Raw genomic sequence first — 18917 nt, 5'->3', positions numbered from 1 at the left:
GTTTAATCCGACAAATTTTACTGGAAAACAAGTCGTATCACAAAAAATTTAGAAACGAGTGAGTATTGACTAAATGATAGGATAGAAAGCACTTTTTCATCCTGGTCAGTTCATTGAAAGACGACAACGTAAGAACTGTGACACTGTAACTCTCAAATTAGTTCCTAGACAAAATCAAACAAGAAAAATCACTCTTGCAATCTTCCTGGTGTTTCAGATTTTGTACATTTCCAGTCCCAAGAATCTGAATCTATTTTCATGACACGAATGCTAAGCCAAAGAACACTCTGACTCTCAAATTAGTTCCTAGACAAAATTAAACAAGAAATATCACTCCTGCAATCTTCATGGTGTTTCAGATTTTGTACATTTCCAGCCCCCAGAATCTGAATCTATATTCATGACACGAATGCTAAGCCAAACAAATGGGATTTAAGTGTAAGCAAGCTTTCTGACTTATTCTACGATGATGGAGGATTTTCTATTTCGGATGGCCGAACTTCTTCAATCATCTTAACGACTTCCCCCATCGGAGGTCTTGTATCAGGCATACGGTCTACGCACGCCAATGCTATTTTAAGCATTTCCACCAACTCCTCTTCGATATTTCCGTCCTTGAGTAGCTCCTCGTCAAACACCTCGGCTGTCCATTCCTCTCTAACAACGGACTGGACCCACCTAGGCAGATCGAAGACATCCTCGCGTCTAGGAGATTGGATGGGTGACTTTCCAGTCAACATCTCGAGGAGTAGTACCCCGAAACTGTAGATGTCTGATTTTTGTGAGGGTTTCCGAGTTTTTATGACTTCAGGGGCCCGATAACCTGCACTTCTAGGAGGCACTGCAGGAGTGCGGATCAGAGGAGTCAGGCCAAACTCCGAGATGCAACCTTGAAGGTCCTGAGTGAGGAGGACATTGGAGGACTTGATGTTGCCATGGATGAACCTCCCACCTCCGGCCGAATGGATGTGAGCAATGCCTTTAGCCACTCCTAGAGAAATCTTCACCCGTGATGCCCAGTCCAGTGGTTGTCTCGCACCTTCTGCAAATCATTATCGGAAGGAAAGGTCAGCAATGCAGCAAACAGGAGGCAACCTACAAAAGATGTTTCTAGGTAACATGACAATATCCATGCATTGACATTAGCATTGTTCTGTCCATACAAGACATCGACCCTGACAGTTGGACACTTATACTAATAGTACATGTGTATATCAATTATCTCAAGTTCTATTCTATGTCTCGTGCACTGGTGCAGAATGCATGCCAATTGCTTGGCCTTCATTCTCATTGCTCTCATATCAACCTCAACCAAGACATTATCTACATTGTGCTTGGACATTTAAATTAATTGGAGCATAACGATGGAGGACTTTACTTGGTCATCAATTTGATCAATGTCACGCTGTGATTTTGATGTCTTTCCTTACATTATGTGCCTATCCACAGCATGACTGGTTATGATGAGGAGCTTCTTTCTGACAATTTTCATAACTTTGGTTTTCGCTTACCTCAAGCAATAAAATTGGAAATCACTCCTCACAGCCAAAAGATTGGACTTTTATAGTCTGCTCTCTAGGCCATAGTCTCAGGCTACTAACACAAGACCAAGCTTGTTCAAAAGAACAATTACTTGATAATCAAGATCACCTCATCATGATATTTTCAGGTCATTGCTTTCCATTACATCTCTTAATTTATGCACACGGTACACATCTACATAAATGATCAGTGAAACCTGGATTCATTGGTTGAGAAAATTGTATAAATAATATACCAAATTGACTAGGTAAAGCATACCGTGCAGCAACGAGGAGAAGTTGCCTCCTGTTATATAGTCATATATGAGGAGCTTCTCATCTTTTGAGTAGTAATACGCACGGATTGGAATGACGTTCGGATGCTGTCCTACCCTCTGCACGTTCTCCATCTGCTGCTCAAACTCTCTTTTCTCTGCCACCACTTCCTTCAGCCTTTTCACCACCACGGTGGTCCCATCCTCCAAGATGGCTTTGTATGTGGTACCACAACTTCCCTTGCCTAGAACTTCTGCTGAAGCTTTCAGTAGATCTTCGAGGTCAAAACTGTGAGAACAACCTTCAAAGTACACAAGCCGGTTTTTCTCCGCCGATTGGACCCCACTGCTAAAGTCTTCAGGCTTATCAGTCCGGACTCCTTTACCTTTCATCGAGGGACCATCTTCACTCTGTTTTTTCTTCAAGCAACATAAAATTAATGCCAGCAAGAGAAGAGATAGCACTAGAGTACCTCCAACTGCAATGGCAATAATAATTCCAAGACTTAGTTTCCTCTTGGATTTTTCTCGTGGTGGGGATGGTAAGATGGAAGGTGAGGGAGAAGGTGATGGGCTGATCGAAGAACACGCATTCAGAGGCTTGCCACATAGCAAAGGGTTCCCTAAAAAGGAAGACACTGGGAACCTTTGGATCCCAGATGGAATTGAACCGTTTAGATGGTTATAGCTCAAGTTCAACTGCTTCAGCCTACTTTGTCTAAGATCGGGGATTGACCCCAGAAATGAATTATTTTGGAGGTTCAAAATGGTAAGATGGGTCAAGTTTCTAATTTCAGGCGGGATTTCTCCAGTGAAGGCATTGAAGGATAGATCAACCACACTGAGCTGGGGAGAGAGTGAAGAGGGTAGGTCACCCGAAAGATTATTACTTTGTAAGTTGATGATGCGGAGGGAAGGAAGAGAGAGTACATCAGATGGCAAATTGCCACTTAGGCGATTGGATCTAAGGCTAAGTGCCATGAGCGCATCAAGCTTCCCCAAAGTGTTGGCCGGAATAGGACCAAAAAGTCCAGTTCCAGGGAGCCGAAGGGCAATTACACGAGTACGATTTTGGGAGCAGGTGATACCGACCCAAGAAGTACAGATGGGAGAACTAGCAGTCCAGTTCAGTTTCCTTCCATGAGGGACGGCATTCGCAAATTGCAGGAGTGCCTGCTTATCTGAATCCAAATCGGCATTTGCTCGGAGAAGTATGTACAAGAGCAAGAGAAAAGGTATTGCTGTGAAGAAGTGTCGCTTCATGGTCTTCTATAGTAAAATATTGCAATGTGATAAGTGGAATATCAGCAGTTGCTTCCTATTCCCTGGCCAAGTAGTAAAGGTAAAGAATAATCAACTTCATGGAGCCTTCATCAATAAATGGAGACATTTAATTTACTTTTCCAAGGAAAAGAGTAAAATGATGAGTATGGCAAAACTACACAAAGAAATGCTCAAATATAATTAAGGAATATGTCCAGTCATAAAAACCTCTGTAAACAATGGAGACTTCTTGAGATGAAAAGCTAGAAAAAGTATAACTATGAATAAAGCAGGTCCCCACATAGAAGCAACAAAAGGCAGAAGGAATGTACTTGTTTAGATTTATAATTCAACGGGTTGCCTTTTTTGTTAGTCAAAAGGGTATTATTCACTGAGGAAAATCAGTAGATGTTAACTGAGCAACTGCCCTAATCACACGTAAGTGAAGCACATGAACAATAGCTAAACAGTAGTTCATGGACAAGGGGAAACATAAGAAGTACCCACAGTGGGGGATCGGTGGATCCAGGACGTAGTCACTTCAAGTAGAGTCCCCACAGAGCAGGAAATAGCAAAGGGTTAAGAAAGATATCCTACAAACACTTTATTTAGAACAGCATAAAATTGAACAGGTGAAGGGAATGTAGCTACATTATCTTCAGGCTAACTTTAGTTAATAGCAATGCGTTATTTTCTTTTGTTCATCATCTCAAAATCACACAAGCATCTCACATATAGTTGTTTGTCAGCATGACATTAGTCCAGGGACTTATCCTGAAAAAAGAGTCTTCTGGTATATCATTATAGGACTAAAGAGTCTCTAATCCGATGAACATTAGCCAAGAAAAAAGAGAAGACACTTTAAAGATTCCTGTTCCTTCAAAGAAAAGCCAAAGCACTGGAGCACACAGGACCACATTAAGGATAAAATCCCTCCTTGAAGCTTTTATCTCTTTATTAGTCAAAGCATGTTCAACTTTGGATCCGCTGAAAAATACATAGAGAAAAGCAGCGTGGCAAAAGTAGGAGAGAATGGCACTCTAAACCTTCACATGAAAGAATCACAATCTTCAATATGTTTCAGACAAAGCAATGGCCTGACTTACCGAGAACAAAAGCATTTACAAACATATGGAAGGACAAGCAATTACAGTAATTTCACGATTTTACCGGCTTGCGGTGATAACAATCATCAAAAGGTTTCAGGCAAAGCAATGCCCTGACTTACCGAGAACAAAAGCATTTACAAACATATGGAAAGAAAAGCAAATACAGTAATTTCACGATTTCACAGGCTTGTGGTGACATATGATGCAGTTCGGTCGTACTTGAACTAACACCCGCAAGGCCAGTGTGAGAATTATTTGGAGGATAATGATCTCAGTTGAATGCCCATTTCTTAGGTCCACAAAAATAGGGAATAACACAACACATCTTCAGATACATCAAATCCTCAAATACGAGGCTTTTGTAATTCCAAAAATAAACCAGCATTCTGGACAGCAACTAGATTTCTACGCATGCAAAACTATCAGGAAAAAATGAAACTGAATAAAAATGAACGAACTATCAGGAGAACCACAAGTCCAGTTCAAATCTAGACCCAGACTTGACAAAAACTTGCTTTGAACAAGCTGAGCAAAACTGGGAATCATTCCCTAACGGTGAAACTGAGATGTTTTCAAGAAAGCAAGCAGCTACCTTCTTTAAAATTAACCTTTGAAATCAGTGCAAAAAAGAGATCCATTTCCCCTCATTCTCGCTCCTCACAATCTTCACTCCCCCTGGAGCCTCCTCTGCATTATACCCAAAAGAATTCAACGAGTGAGCCCAATGTAGCTTGAATCCCAAATCTTGCTTGAATCTCCATTACCCATTTCCACAATCCCAACAAATTTCTCAAAACTGGAGAGAGGGAGGACCTTAATTTTTCTTTCCCTTCAAGAATGTGGAAAAGTTGGCATCAGAGCTACAGCAGCAAATAGCCGCAAAAATCTTGAGCTGAAGAAGGAATGTGAGGGAGAGAGAGAGACAAATGGGCATCCTCTTTTTGGCCTTTTTTCTCGGCGAGACCGAAACGGGAAGATACAGTCTTCAAGAAGAAGATTGGAAGCTATCCCGGTCGCTCAAAAGTTAGCTCGTTGCTAGCTGAAAAGATTCTTGCGGAGGGGAGAGAGACACACTTTTTTCAACGTTGGATCGAGCTAACACTCATTGCTCCGAGGAGCCCTGGCTCGAAATGCTTCTTCCTCAAGCAAGCTCCAAGTTGCCGCTCGGACGCAGATCTCCATGCTACAGTTTCAGCTCAACCACTCGCTTCTCTCCGCTCTCTCTCTCTCTCTCTCTCTCTCTCTCTCTCCTCTCTCTCTCTCTCTCTCTCCTCTCTCTCACACAAACACACACACACAGACAAAACCCAAGAGCAAGATTCAGAGAAAAGAGAGGGAGACGATATATTAACGGGAAAAAGAATTGAATTTGGGAAAGGCCCAGATGGGATACAGTGTTCTTGGAGTGGCAGGAGAAATCAAATGGAAAAAATTGGAGGAAAAAAAAGTTTTGAAAAGGGGCAGATGAGATTAGTTGGGCTTCTCGAAGTGAACAGAAAGACTGCGGAAGTCGTTGGGGTTTTGCCGAATATTATAAGCGTTGGGTCGATCTCGCAGGTCTTCCTACGAGAGTCAGCCTGTCATCCTCCGGACACTCTCATTTGACTATTCGACGCAACGATGAGTACAGCCTTCACGCGCCATTATCGTACTCCGTGATCATCCCATAATTTGCGCTATTATGTCAACATGGAAAATAATTAGATCGTGAAGAAATTACTAATTATGAAACTTTGTTGTGTTTCCATATTACTTTCGTAATTTCTGTGTGTGTTTGAGTCGTGTCTTGTTTTGTCGTGTAAGCATGTCGTATAATATATGAACCAGTTGGTGCGCGCTCTTGAAATTACTTCGTCTCTCCTTTGGATATGATGTGGATCATACTGGAAAATATAAAATAACGATATGCTCGTTAAAGATTATCTCTTAAGGACGATATGTAAGGCTCTAATTTGAAAGGAATTGATGATTCTCCTTAAGACGGGTGTTTTTCTTACACTGTCGACTCGTTTTGCACCCGACTAGGATTTATGTCTCTCTCGTTTCTTACCGTGAGCTCTAATCAACAAATAAAACATAATAATTTCAATGAGTTTTAATATTACAAATTTTTATTGAATATTCTAACACTCTTTTTATAACTTCTCCTGTTATGTATTGACTTATTGAAACGTTCTAATTGTCCAAATTGCTCTTCGGGATTCACATTATGAAAAAGAAAGATTGCAATACAACAATTTCTACGCTAGTCATGAAAATTTCGATTCTGCATATTATTTAATTATTAGTCACTGTGATTTCCTGGAAAATCTTTATTCCCCAGGATTATACTTCTTATATGTATAAATGTTGGACTTTCGAAAAACTGATTGGTTAATAACAAATGATTGTAATTTGGCCCGGTTACTCTATTGATTCTTGGCACTACCTCTCCTAATATTTTTTTTCAGCTATTTAAGTAGTCTTCATATTAATGTGGTTACTAAAATTACTAAACAATATAAAGAAGTATTAATTCCAATTCCCAAGTCGTTGACCAACCATAGTCATGAAATCAAAGAGTAAAAAACAATGAGAAATAATTAGTACATCTTCAAGCCAAACCTACCGGAACATCTATCAGCCATAATAATGTCATGGTCCTTCCACATTGGAGCCACCACTCGTTTCGCTTCTTGAATGTGAATTTTTGGAGAAGGGGAATTACATCTTGGCCCCTCGAATTTTCAAATTACCACGGACAGACCTTAAATGATTCGGTTTTTGTCTCGTGGGCCTTCCCCCTTTTCGAATTCACACCACTGTATCCTCAAACTTGACCCTGACCGAGTTCTTTACATTGAATGCGGACGAAGGATGTAAAATTTATAATATCGGCGTTTCCATTCTGTCTTTGATTTCTTGAATGGGAAAGGATACAAATTACAATTAAGAAAAATTCGTATAATCTTTTGCGCGATTGTGTAAAAAAAAAAAAAAAAAGAACCCACCCATGGGTAGCTCAGTTGGTTAGGGCGTATTTGGGATTGTGTGGTTAAGTATGTGGCGTCAGGTTCGGTCACGGCCGAGCACTTGTAATTTAAGTGGGGCGTGGCGGTGGGTTGTTGTCTTTAGTCTCACAGGGAATAGGCGAGAGTGCGCGTATAATTTGTGGGAGCCAGAGACACCTCGATTATCAAAAAAAAAAAAAAAGGAAAAGAAAAAGAAGATTTGAGATAAAAGAATCATAAAAGATGGAAAATGATTGCACGAAATGTTAAAGAAGTAAGTGGGGGCTCTGACTTTTCCCATCTCATTCGCAACAAGCGCAAAGCACAGTGAGTTAGATGCCAATTGACAAGTCACAAGACATCATCGTTCATATTTCCTGGTGGCATCAAATTTTCTTTTCCTTTTTTTTCTTACTTTTATTTTTGTTTTCCTTATTTTAAAAGTCAATGGGGGGGCCAACTTTTTTTTCCTTAGAAAGAGACAGGTTCTCTTTTTCCAATCATCTGTAGACACGAGGAGCCCCGTTCTCACAAGTACACATGTTCCTTTTGAACATGGGATTCTATCAAGGCAAGATAAAGTTGACTCGATTTCTTCTTTAATTTTTAATTATGGCACATCAAGTTTGTGCATGGAAAGTAGGGATTAGAAATGCTGGGGTTGGTGAATAAGTTCCATTCATGGTCATTTGAATTAAAAGATAGAATTGGAGCTGGGTTATCAACGTGTCCAATTATCGTGACGTGATATCTCAAAATTAGCGTTTTTCCTTTTCAATTACTTTAACCATTCTTTATCGAATTTTCCCTTGCAAGATACCTGTGATGACATAGTAGTAAGGCACCATATTAGGGAAGAGGAAAAACACGGAGAAAAAAGTGAAGATTGAGGGATAGATAGAGAGGATGAAGGCATGGACAATGTGTCGCAACCTAGATCATGATCGCACCATTGACCTAACATCGTCGCCTCTCCATCTCTCTCCTTTTTTTTTTTTTAACCTTTTCCATGTGCTTTTATTGCTTTTAATTTTTCAAATAGAGATGTTTGATCTGGTACCAATCATATATCACCACAGCACTATTTGGCAAACTTGTTTATGTTCCTAATGTCACGATATCGTAGAACAGTCCAAGTAAATGTAATGTCGGTGCCATGCATTATTCGGTCATCCAAATAAAAACAGTCCCTGAACTCCACTACAGCGCAATCATATCAAATTTTTTCCAATATAACCATTTAGCAATCGGTCGGCCAATTAATTCCCATTATAATTTAGAGTTTTTCCGTAGCTCAAAGTCGTCCTCGAAATTAATGTTGTGGCAAGAAACTAATCCTATGTTGCTCTTTAGGAATACCAACAGTTTCTCTCTTTATTCGAAGATGAAGAGATACGTGGGAAAAGAATGGACGATTCTTCTTCGTTCGTCAACGTGGACACCGGAGACGACCCCCCCACGAAAGTGACGACCAACGGTCCCCACTTAGCTAATTCAATTTTTTGCCAGGCCCTACCAAATTATTTAATTTTGTCCTCCTAGTATTTCTTTTATTTATTTTTTAATTAGGTTGGCTTAAAGTTGCGGAGCCCACGGGGGCTATTGGTGTAAATTGATGTATCTAGAAGGGCCAAAAATGGGAATTGCTGAAATCGTGTGGGGGTGTCAGCGTAATTATTGATGCGCGTGAAGCCATTTAAAGTTTTTAGCAACTAGTTTGCACGAAATAGCAAAAATTTGGACATCACTGTGCACAATATCTAATTTCCAGGGTGTGTGCATTCAAGAGGGGGGGAAAATCGTACATGTGCGCTTTAATTTTTAGTGGGTAGGGACAAAATTTTCCGATGTGGTCCATCCTAATGTGCCCTAGATAAAAAATTGCATTCTTGGACTTTAACGCGGTAAGAACCTGATTTATCTCCATTTGCTTAATTTTTTGTTATTTGATATTAGCATTACATTATTGTGAGGTGGATCTTACTTTACTGATTAGTCTGATTGTAATATCTGTCATGGCTACATCGGATGTTTGGAAAATAACATTCGATGTGTTACGATAACTAATCAAGTATCCGTTAGTAGGTTATGCGGTCGAAAAAAAAATAAAAGAATAAAAGGAGGGATTCGAGCGGACTAATTGCGCCTAGATTGAAAATGAAATCCCCTTAGATGATGTGGCGATGAGGCCACCAATTATCGGTTGACATTTGTCTTATCGTGCTAACAACAAAAGTAACTTTTGGTGACCTACAATACGTGGGGATCATCATTCTTTATGAAACAAAAATTACTATTTGTTGACATGGATTGGACCACTCGAAAAGTATGTAACATGATCAAGATATGTTTGACCGAGCAACTCATATTTCTAAATGATTTGATGGTTCATTAGTTTATAATCACAGGGATCCTTCTTCGGGAGTCATCATATATATAAAGAACAAGGGAACAAAAAAAGCGAAGAAGAAGCTCCCATTAACTTTAGCGTTTTGATTTCTACGAAAAGCTTGCATAATAATAATAATAATAGATAATCGAATTTTTGGCTCGATTATTTATTGGGTATGGTTTCATCCATGACACGACGGACATGATGTTCAAGTTTGCTGACTCTGTTATCCGGACACAAAATTTGTTACATCTGAATCGGTCGTTTCACGACTTAACCTAACCCGATGAAAATTGCAAAAAATGAATTTTTTTCTACTTTAGTATTTGTAGGTCACCATATGTAATGTCCTTTGCAAGCCAAAAGAAGGATGCATGCAATTCACGCTTCACAGTACATATTTATGCTTACATGCATTTGTGACTGGAACGCTGATAAGTCCTCTTCATTTTTTTCCAAAGATTAGATGCCCCCTTTTAGGTATGGTATTGGAATCCAATGTGGCCCCCTTTTTTCACATTTTCGAGCGGTTAGGTAACAAGTGTACATCTCAAAACAACCTACATACTCTAATTCCAATTGAATTCGATTGAAATGCTGAAATTCCCTCCATTTAGTAAACGTATGCTGCAAGGATGAACTAATTACAATTAAAATTAATAATGACCATATTCTATAGACAAGGTGCGCTAATCCTGGCATCTAATATTCTCTAAGTCTCCTATTTTGTCTTCATAGTTTCCTAGACAGTTCAACTTCCACCGATTTTTTTTAACTGGGCCAATATGCCAGCATTGAGTTGGGGACAAGAAGGCAGATGGCTCTGTAGGTGGAATTGATTTTCATGCTGTTTGTAAACTTCGATTTAAAAAAAAAGGCCTGCCGATTTTTATCCTAAAATATTCTGGACACATTATATGTACAGCATTAAAGAAAGAATACACATTTGTCTATATTATGTCTGAAGAGTACAACTGTATGTTGTAACCTAATTGGGTGAGAGCGACTATTCGATGGTCCAATAATTACTTAGTCTTGGCTGGGCTTACTGTAGAAAGAAGCCAAATCTCGCGAGGCGCAGGTTCTACGCTTGTGATAAGGCGGTATTTGTAATGCTGGCATAACTAGTGGGGTTTGGCCTATTTGAGATGCTAGGGTGGAAGAGAGGAGTGGGGACACCCAAGCGAGACTTCCATAAACTTCATTCGCAATTCCTCTTTCCCTAAATTCGTTAACTTCCACTATTTATATTGCTAGTTCACTTGACGCTGGAAGCAATATTTTAGTTGGGGTTTGGTTATACAAAATTAGTCTGTATTTTGTTGAAAAAACCAATCCATCCCCCTCTTGGTTGATTATTTGGACCTAGCCACACCATCCCAACCCAAGCCACTATCCATCGTCACCGTCGTCCGTCTCCTTTACTCCATCCTCCCTCCCTCCTTGTCAAGCTCTACACCTCGATTGGAGGCCGTCACTGCTGTACTGACCTCAGATGGTTGCGGCCTGCATCGAGGCCTAGATAGAGGTCGGATCGGGCCGCTCGAACTCTAATTCAGAGGTTGAGCGGCGCGAGCTCGCCATGGCCAAACTCTGAACAAACCTTGCTTGGACCCACAAGCTCTGTTTAGAACTCGGGCTTGCAAAGAGAGAGATGGTGGGGGTGGGGGTGGTGGGGTTCTAGCTACCGAGGCTTTGGTGATCGGTGTCGGGCAATGGTAGGCATGGTGGCGGCTATCAAGGTTGGTGAGAGGCCCAACCAGGGTTTGTTTGTCCTTGGCCTTTCTTGAGAGAGGGGGTGACTTCATCGTTTGAGCTTAGGGACTTTACATGGAGATGTAAAATGCAGATCGTGAAATGTAAGGATGTAAATTGATATGAGGAATTAACTTCGAGATGATATATGATACTTCGCCCCAAAAAAGAAAATAATAACTAGCGCGGTTAATTACTTGAACTGCGTTCAATTAATCACTCATGGTCTGGTCTCTTTATATGTGATGTCATCAAAGATACTGTATGAAATGATTTTCATATCATCAACGGACTTGACAAAAACTCTACTTGGCATTACCATGTTCAAAACTTTCCAGGTTTCTCTTCTTCTTTTTTTTGTAATTTCGGGTTATTTGGCAACATATTGCTTCTAAGAAAGTACTCTAAGGTTCGATCTCTTGTCTAAATATTCACAATTAATGAGATTATTGGGCTCGAGGGTCTTAAAGGGTGCCGTAGCTAGTTAGCCTTCTTTATTCTGGCCCATGTACTGCTTAAAGTCCATTCTAGCTTCAACTATTCTTTTACCCTTAGAAAAGGGGAAAAAAGATAGATAAAAAAAAAGTATTTTCCAAATTGAAATGATTTTCACATTACCAACATCTCTCACTTTTGCTTTTCTTAAAAAAAACATATGTATTGTATGTGTGCATAGCATTCTAAATTCCCAAATTGAAAAAGAAGAAATTCAAATTGACATACCCACTCATAACCAATTGCCAATTTATTTATTAATTCCATCTACTTCTTTTTCTTCTTCTTTTCACTTTCCTTTGCTCTTATTATATTTGATATTGGGTTAATATCACAGAAAACCCCAAACTAGTATTTTTATGACAAATTTATCCCAAACTAATTTTTTTACCACAAAAAACCTAAAATTGGTACATCTGTGATAATTTTATCTTTCGTTAGTTTTCGTTAAATTTTACCGTCAAATTTCTGAGTTGAATGATATGTGACAGTTGACGGGTGTATCAGTTTGAGATTTTACCCTTCGTTTGTCACAAGTGTACCAGTTTGTGATTTTTCGTGGTGTTAATCCAATTTAATGGAGGGTAAATTTATCACAAATGTACCGGTTTGAGGTTTTTGGTGGTCAAAAAATTAGTTTAGGGTAAAATTGTGGCAGGTGTACAAATTTAGGGTTTTTGGCGATCAAAAAATTAGTTTAGAGTTTTTCGTGGTATTAACCATTTAATATTTACATGGTTAAACATATTTCAAGATACATGAATGAAATAGGATGTCTTAATCTTATAACAAAAATTCTAGCTACAGCTGTGATAAGGACATTTTATGGAATTATGGGAACAAATTTTCAACAAAAGCCAGAACCCACTTTTCTTCAATAATGAGTATGCAAAAAACATATGGTTGTGGGGGCGGCCATAACATGTCGACCCATCCGACCCCACGAATTAAATAACCTATAGCATAAAAAATGGTGGTCATTTGTGTTGGAGTTTATATTAAGTGATGGAATTTTGGGGAGATATAAAGCTCTATCTCATCGACATCCTCAACAACTTTAAATATGTACATTGGATATCTTGGTTGTTGGGAATGTAGATATAAATATGTAATGCAAAAAATTCGTGCACATGCGTACTTAAAAGCACAAGACTTTTAAATTATGGTACATGAGCGTAGTCCGTTTCTGTGATTATACTTCGACCGTGGTTGAAAAACTGAATTTTACCATAACTTGAGGTAGAACATGAGTCGACCATGTTCGTGAACCCATGGGGTTTGTACCAAATCAATTTGTGAAATTTACCGTATGTTAAGGTAGGCACAGAATGAACTCATTATGCTTACGACTATATGTACACGCTCCCCGTCACATTTGAGATAGCAACATAAAAATTGTACAATTCACCTAGAAAAATTCTTGATGTCCCCTGAAATATATATTCAAGATCCGCCATGATCGTGAGCGAATCAAAACGAGCAAATGGTTGGAGAAAATGGCATCCACTATATTTTTATATGCAAGATTTGCTGAATCCTAATATACATGCTTCGAATGGCCATATGGTATCTCGTGTAATGAAAGTACTGGCAGTCGATTCGCGACTAACATAGGCCACTACCCATTAAAGTGGGTGCAAAGGAAGCACTAAAAGCTACTTGATTTGGACAACTCTTGCCAAAAAAACTAGCATTTGCATTTCGGGATCGTACAAGTGCTCTTTGTTGAAAATTGGGGGAAAAGAAGCATTTCCTTCCAATCCTTCTAGTTGACATTCGCTCCCCACAAACATCCCACAAAATCTTCATTGGATGGAGAAGCTCTGGCGTTGCTATTGCCTGCAAATGAAAATGTTGCGCATGCGTATAGGCTTAGTTTATGGATGATTTGATTGATAAAGCCGATCGTGTAATATAATAAATTGAAATGATCTCGGGAGATCAGGTCCGCCATCTTATGATAAAGTCTTACGGGATGCACGAGGATGGGGAAGTAACCCTGGTTGCAAATTCATTAAGTTTGAAAGAAGTGGTTCATCTTTGTTGAAATTGTTTTACTCGGTTTGAAGATGTAAGAGCTGGATGAGTTTCGATGAGTTTCCATGTATCTAGTCTAGCCCAGAGTTCAAGTATACCCCAAATCTTGCAAACATCGAGTATATAAAATCTATTCTTACAATCGTGCACCTGGATTGCAAAAATAAGAAGATATGTTTGGTTATGCTTTTTATCAATTAATGGAATTTGATAAAAGTGAAACGACCAAACCCGTCTCACATGGGGTGTATGACGAGGGAGTGGGATGGACTGAGTCACCCATCTTATGGGAAGGAATCAATGGGCAATATGGACCAGCACTTCCGAGGACACCAGTAGTTTAAGCATGGGACTCCGTGACGCTCCAAGTCCCACGTAGAATGGGTTGTCGGATGGGTCGGCCCTTGTGATATATATATATTTTTGGTTAAATACCTTGTGATATTTATTCATAAGCAAGATTCATAAGTAAATAGTTACCACTTTGCGCGGTGATTTCCGAAACTCCTCTCGGAAGGTCTGACCACGCCAGAACGAGCCAAATCATCTTAACAAGCAGAGCTCTCTCTCAAGACAAGATCTATTCGATTGATCTAACACGGTGAGAACAGGATCGAGACAACATTAGCTTCATGGGTGTCACTTTGGCCATATGACAAGGGTTCCTTCCTTTGCTTACTATTCTCTAGTGTGACATGCGTTTCCCACTAACACAAGCATCCTCGTCACGATCTTTGTTGAAGTTGACTCGTGAACTTTCTGTCTTTTTCTAATAGTCCCGTCTTTATGCATCTTGCGTGTGCTCCACATGGATATTAGGTTTTTCTAGACGTGGTGTTGATAACATGCCACGATGGAACCCTAATCCCTTTGATTCGCCAACCCCCATCGATTAATTTCCACGAACTTTAGGTGGAAAGTTACAAGCACTTGTCGTTGTTTTTGCGTGTCATTCCGAGGAAAGCCTTTTTCCCGTTCATGCATCGAGTGCTTTGCGAAACAAGGTTGAAAAGCGTGAAGGCGACAAGCGGAGCTTGAAACATTAAGGCACGATCCAATGAACGTGGTGCATTTATTTCTCTCGCAGAATGACATTTGACGTACAAAATTTCTTTGTCTCGAACCTTCGCCTAGTTAGCTTGATTTCCCACCGCAAAAATGTGTGGGATCACTGCGAATTGTTTCAAAAACTTAAGGTATTAGATGAATGCGTGATTTAATATTTGAATATTCTAATACTCTCCCTTATACATAAACTGGACTTTAGCTTAAGCTTATAGCGTGAAAATATGTAATTAAAGAAGCAAAAAAAGACCAAAAAAGATTTAAATTTAGGACATCTTACTTTGATGCCATGATCCACCATCACCCAACCACCCTTGCCACCATTGCCGCCACTACCCTCTCTTGATAGCGGCAAGGGGCAAGAAATGAAGTGACAAGGCACGATGGCAAGCCGACACACATAAGCATAGGTGGAGAGAGAGAGAGAGATATTTTGTGTAAGGTTTTTTCACATAGTATATAAAGCATTAGTCAATCATCGCCTGACCGTAAAGAATCTATATAAATTTGGTGTTGAAAGTGCGCAACCTTCACTTAAAAGTTTAAGTTATCTTTCTGCATCAAGATATCTTAACTTGAATTTCTATCAAGGTTTATCGGGCCCACATTGTTACACCACAACGATCACCGCTCGAAAACCCGGTTGGTCACCAAATTTCTTCATACCATTTATCGGGAGCATGCAGCAGAAGTAGAGATTGCCAAAGAGGGAACCATAGTCCGAATCCATCAACATGTCCAGTTGAATTCAACTTTACTCAAAAACTTAAATCAATAAATCATGAGTCAACTTGAATATATTAACTGCTCCACGCTATATTAATTATTCGATGTGAGACTTTCTGAGTGCAACTCTAACAAATGGATGGTGAGACAACGATAGAGAAGACATGGGAAATAGCCAAATAGTGAAGAGCACAGTCCATAATAATCCAAAGACGAGATTATTTCTTCCAAGAGGCTTTGAATTGAGACTCCTATGTCATATCAAGAACTCCAAATCCCTAACAATGTTCTTTTGTTGGAATAATAGACCGCAAAAACACTACTATGCGTAGTACCTTATCGATTTTGTTAAATATAGGAGAAATATGTACTTTGTTGACCTAACTCGGGAGGTGTGCCAAGTAACATTCAAATTGACCGATCCATATGATTTACGAGCAATTTATTCTTGAAGAACATGATGGGTAATGATAGTACTATTCAAATTTTTCTTTACCGTTCAAAATGATCCTTGAACTGTCATAATTTGATCAATGTAATCTTTTGGAGTATATATGTATTTTTCTTTGCGTGAATTGCCTCGTCGGCATTTATCGACCCGAAATAACTATCTCATCTGTCAAGTCGTCTTCCCGACTTTTCGTGACCACCAACCTCGTTGGGGCCGGCAATCGATGTGGCGGCGCCATGATTTCACCCAATTGGACCGTGTCAGCCAATAAGGTGCGAGTCTGTTGCAGAGAAAGGCACGCAATTGGTCCGAGTTGTTGGTCGCTGACTCCCTTCCCACTTTTTTGGCTACCTAATAAGTGGGGCCGGCCCCCCTAAGATCCTCCGGAAACAATACTTATTATAATTGGTTGTAGAAACACACATACATACATACATATAATATATATATTCATAATTTCTATATAAGGAATCAAAACATGCAAAAATTTCAAAAATCCCTCATATATTAGGCGATTTGAGTTTCACTTTTTAAACATGCATGGGATTGCCCAGTGCATAGTTAAGTGGGATGTGATGCATTCGAAAGTTAAAAGACCCCTTAACCATCATTTCCGATTCATAGATAGTGGATAAAAGACAAATCCCATTATACAATTGCTTCGATTTTAGCGTGTAAAAGGGTCGCATCTATTCAAAAATTAAGCGGTATCATTAATGTAAAATTTTGTGAGATCATTACAGAAATTCCTTAAAGTTTAAGCTGTTAGATAGATGCGTTATTTAACATTTGAATACCCTAATACTTCCCTTTACATATAAGACTAAATTTTGGGCCTAAAACTAAAACATGAATATATATATATATATATATATATATATATATATAATAATGTGGTTGTGCATGTTCCAAGGCGAGTGGAGTATTTGCTACCTTGGAACCGACCTTATTAATATCGATTCCGAGTTTTTGAAACCTTAAACCTATCTTATAAGGTCTTTTTTCATGGTTTCCAAGGTATCCCGAATGATCCTATAGTTTGCTTTAAATTTTTATCGAATAAAAAATGCCACAATTTTAAGTACTAATACAATCAACATTGACATAAAACACAGGTGCATTCATATTAAGGTACGTATTCATGTTTAATGATGAAAAATGTTATTTCTGGATATCCTAGGAGAAGCAAATGAAGCCTTGCGATTGCGAACCCATGATGCGGAGCACTTCAAAATTTGTTTTAAATTTTTTTCTTGACAGATCTAGCATTTTACTATCGATGTTTCCTTTCATTATTAAACTTAATATTTGGATTTTTGGAATTTTAGATAGTATTACGATATCTTAGGTGATCTGATTTTCACTTTTAATAATTATGCGATTAGATTTTTTATTCATCTTTAAGATTTAATAGATGTTATTTCCTCTTTTAGGAGTTATCATATAGGAGATTTTGTAATTAGTTGATTGCCGTTTTCTAGCATTTATTCGTTTTGTTTTCGTGCGTCATATAACTTATCCTTTGAGTTTGTGTGTGTGCGACATTGAAAGTGTTGTGAGTGTTTGCTTGTGTTTCTGGATTGACAAACTCGGGTTTACTTATTCCTTACAGCGTCAATTTAAGACCTCCTACCCAGATACTATTTAAAATTTTGTGGGACACAATACTAGTAGTTCTTAAAATTTAAGATAAAAGAATGCTTACTATCGAAAAATTTGGAATATATTAACTTACGTATGAGCTAAGAGACCAACTCAAATTCTAAAATTAGATGCAGGAGTTAAAAAGAAAAAGGAATTACTTATGGTTCTTTTCGATTTCTGAATAATAATTTCTTGTCTTGATAATTAGATTGACTAAATAAATTTTACACCATGTGGTGAAACTCTGATCCATTTAAAATATCAATTAAGAGTCTAAGGGTGCCTATTGTTTGATTTTTGGGGAAAGTTTTTGGGAAAATGCAAAGTACTTCAGGTTAAAGAGGTTTTTTAAAGTTGAAATAGTATTTGGTAAATTGTAATTTAAAAGTGCATTGAAAACAACTTTGTTTAGATAGTATTTGGAAAAATTACACTTTGTAAAGGATTTTTGTTTTTATTTAAAAAAACTCAAAACAGACAGAGAGCGTAGTGGCTAACGAACCGACGGTGAGCCAAATTTGGGAAGTTTTGGCACTAGAATGCCCTTAGCTAAGGTTGCACGACCCAGGACTAGGCGATAGTTGCTTGGGTCATGCAACCTCAGGCCACCTTTCCTGAGGTTGTCCAAGTTCAAGTGAGGTTGCCGACACTAAATCTAGCCTCATCGACAACTTTGCATAATTATGAAAGTTTAGCAAAGAAAAAGTTATAAAAAAATGTATTGGCATTCTAGAAATGCTCAAAGGCTAAAGCACTTCTAGACCTAATTTGGACTAAAGGCCTTTAGAGACCTTTGGAAATGCAATTATATCTCCTCAAAACTTTCCAAAAAAATTGTCAAACACCATTTGCTTTAGGCTAATGGCCTTTAAAGAGTTTGTTGTTGCGTTGCCAAACGCAACTCAAATTGGTTCAATCTGTAAAATAGAGACATCAACATTTCGATCGAACAAAATAAAGATTGGACTTACTAATAATAAGAAAAAAAAAGGTGTCATCACTTTCCTCAGACTAATTCTCTTAAAAAAATCCAAACTTTAAGTTGAATCTCAATTCTACTCGAACTTTTTTCCCGACTTTCACCATAGTCCCAATCTGCTCATGTGTCAAAAAATCGCCACTATTTTTTTCTAACATTATTAATATCAGGGCCAGTTAAAGGTTCATTATCAGTGCCCATGTCTTTATCAACACC

General features: G+C 38.6%; 1 protein-coding gene across 2 annotated transcripts; it reads right to left on the bottom strand.

Annotated features, from left to right (window-relative positions):
• Nucleotides 1-157: 157 nt before the first annotated feature.
• LOC115677086 (probable inactive receptor kinase At5g58300) lies at nt 158-5610 on the bottom strand. Of its 2 annotated transcripts, none has more exons than XM_056316407.1 (4): nt 4981-5610; nt 4760-4854; nt 1801-3120; nt 158-1042 (listed from the first exon to the last, which is right to left on the bottom strand). In XM_056316407.1, the coding sequence occupies exons 3-4, from the start codon at nt 3056-3058 to the stop codon at nt 462-464; spliced, it is 1839 nt and encodes a 612-aa protein (XP_056172382.1). In that variant the 5' UTR covers nt 3059-3120; nt 4760-4854; nt 4981-5610; the 3' UTR covers nt 158-461. The 2 variants fall into 2 exon arrangements, with proteins under 2 accessions (XP_056172382.1, XP_056172383.1); XM_056316408.1 differs by having other exon boundaries at nt 5242-5610.
• Between the last annotated feature and the right edge of the window lie 13307 nt (nt 5611-18917).

This window comes from Syzygium oleosum, unplaced genomic scaffold (genome assembly GCF_021117445.2).
Source record: "Syzygium oleosum isolate NSW1041296 unplaced genomic scaffold, Sole_v2.1 Sole_v2.12, whole genome shotgun sequence".
In the NCBI taxonomy this organism is placed as follows: Eukaryota; Viridiplantae; Streptophyta; class Magnoliopsida; order Myrtales; family Myrtaceae; genus Syzygium; species Syzygium oleosum.
Note: the sequence above shows the minus strand (reverse complement) of the source record. Positions and strands in the feature narration are given on the sequence as shown.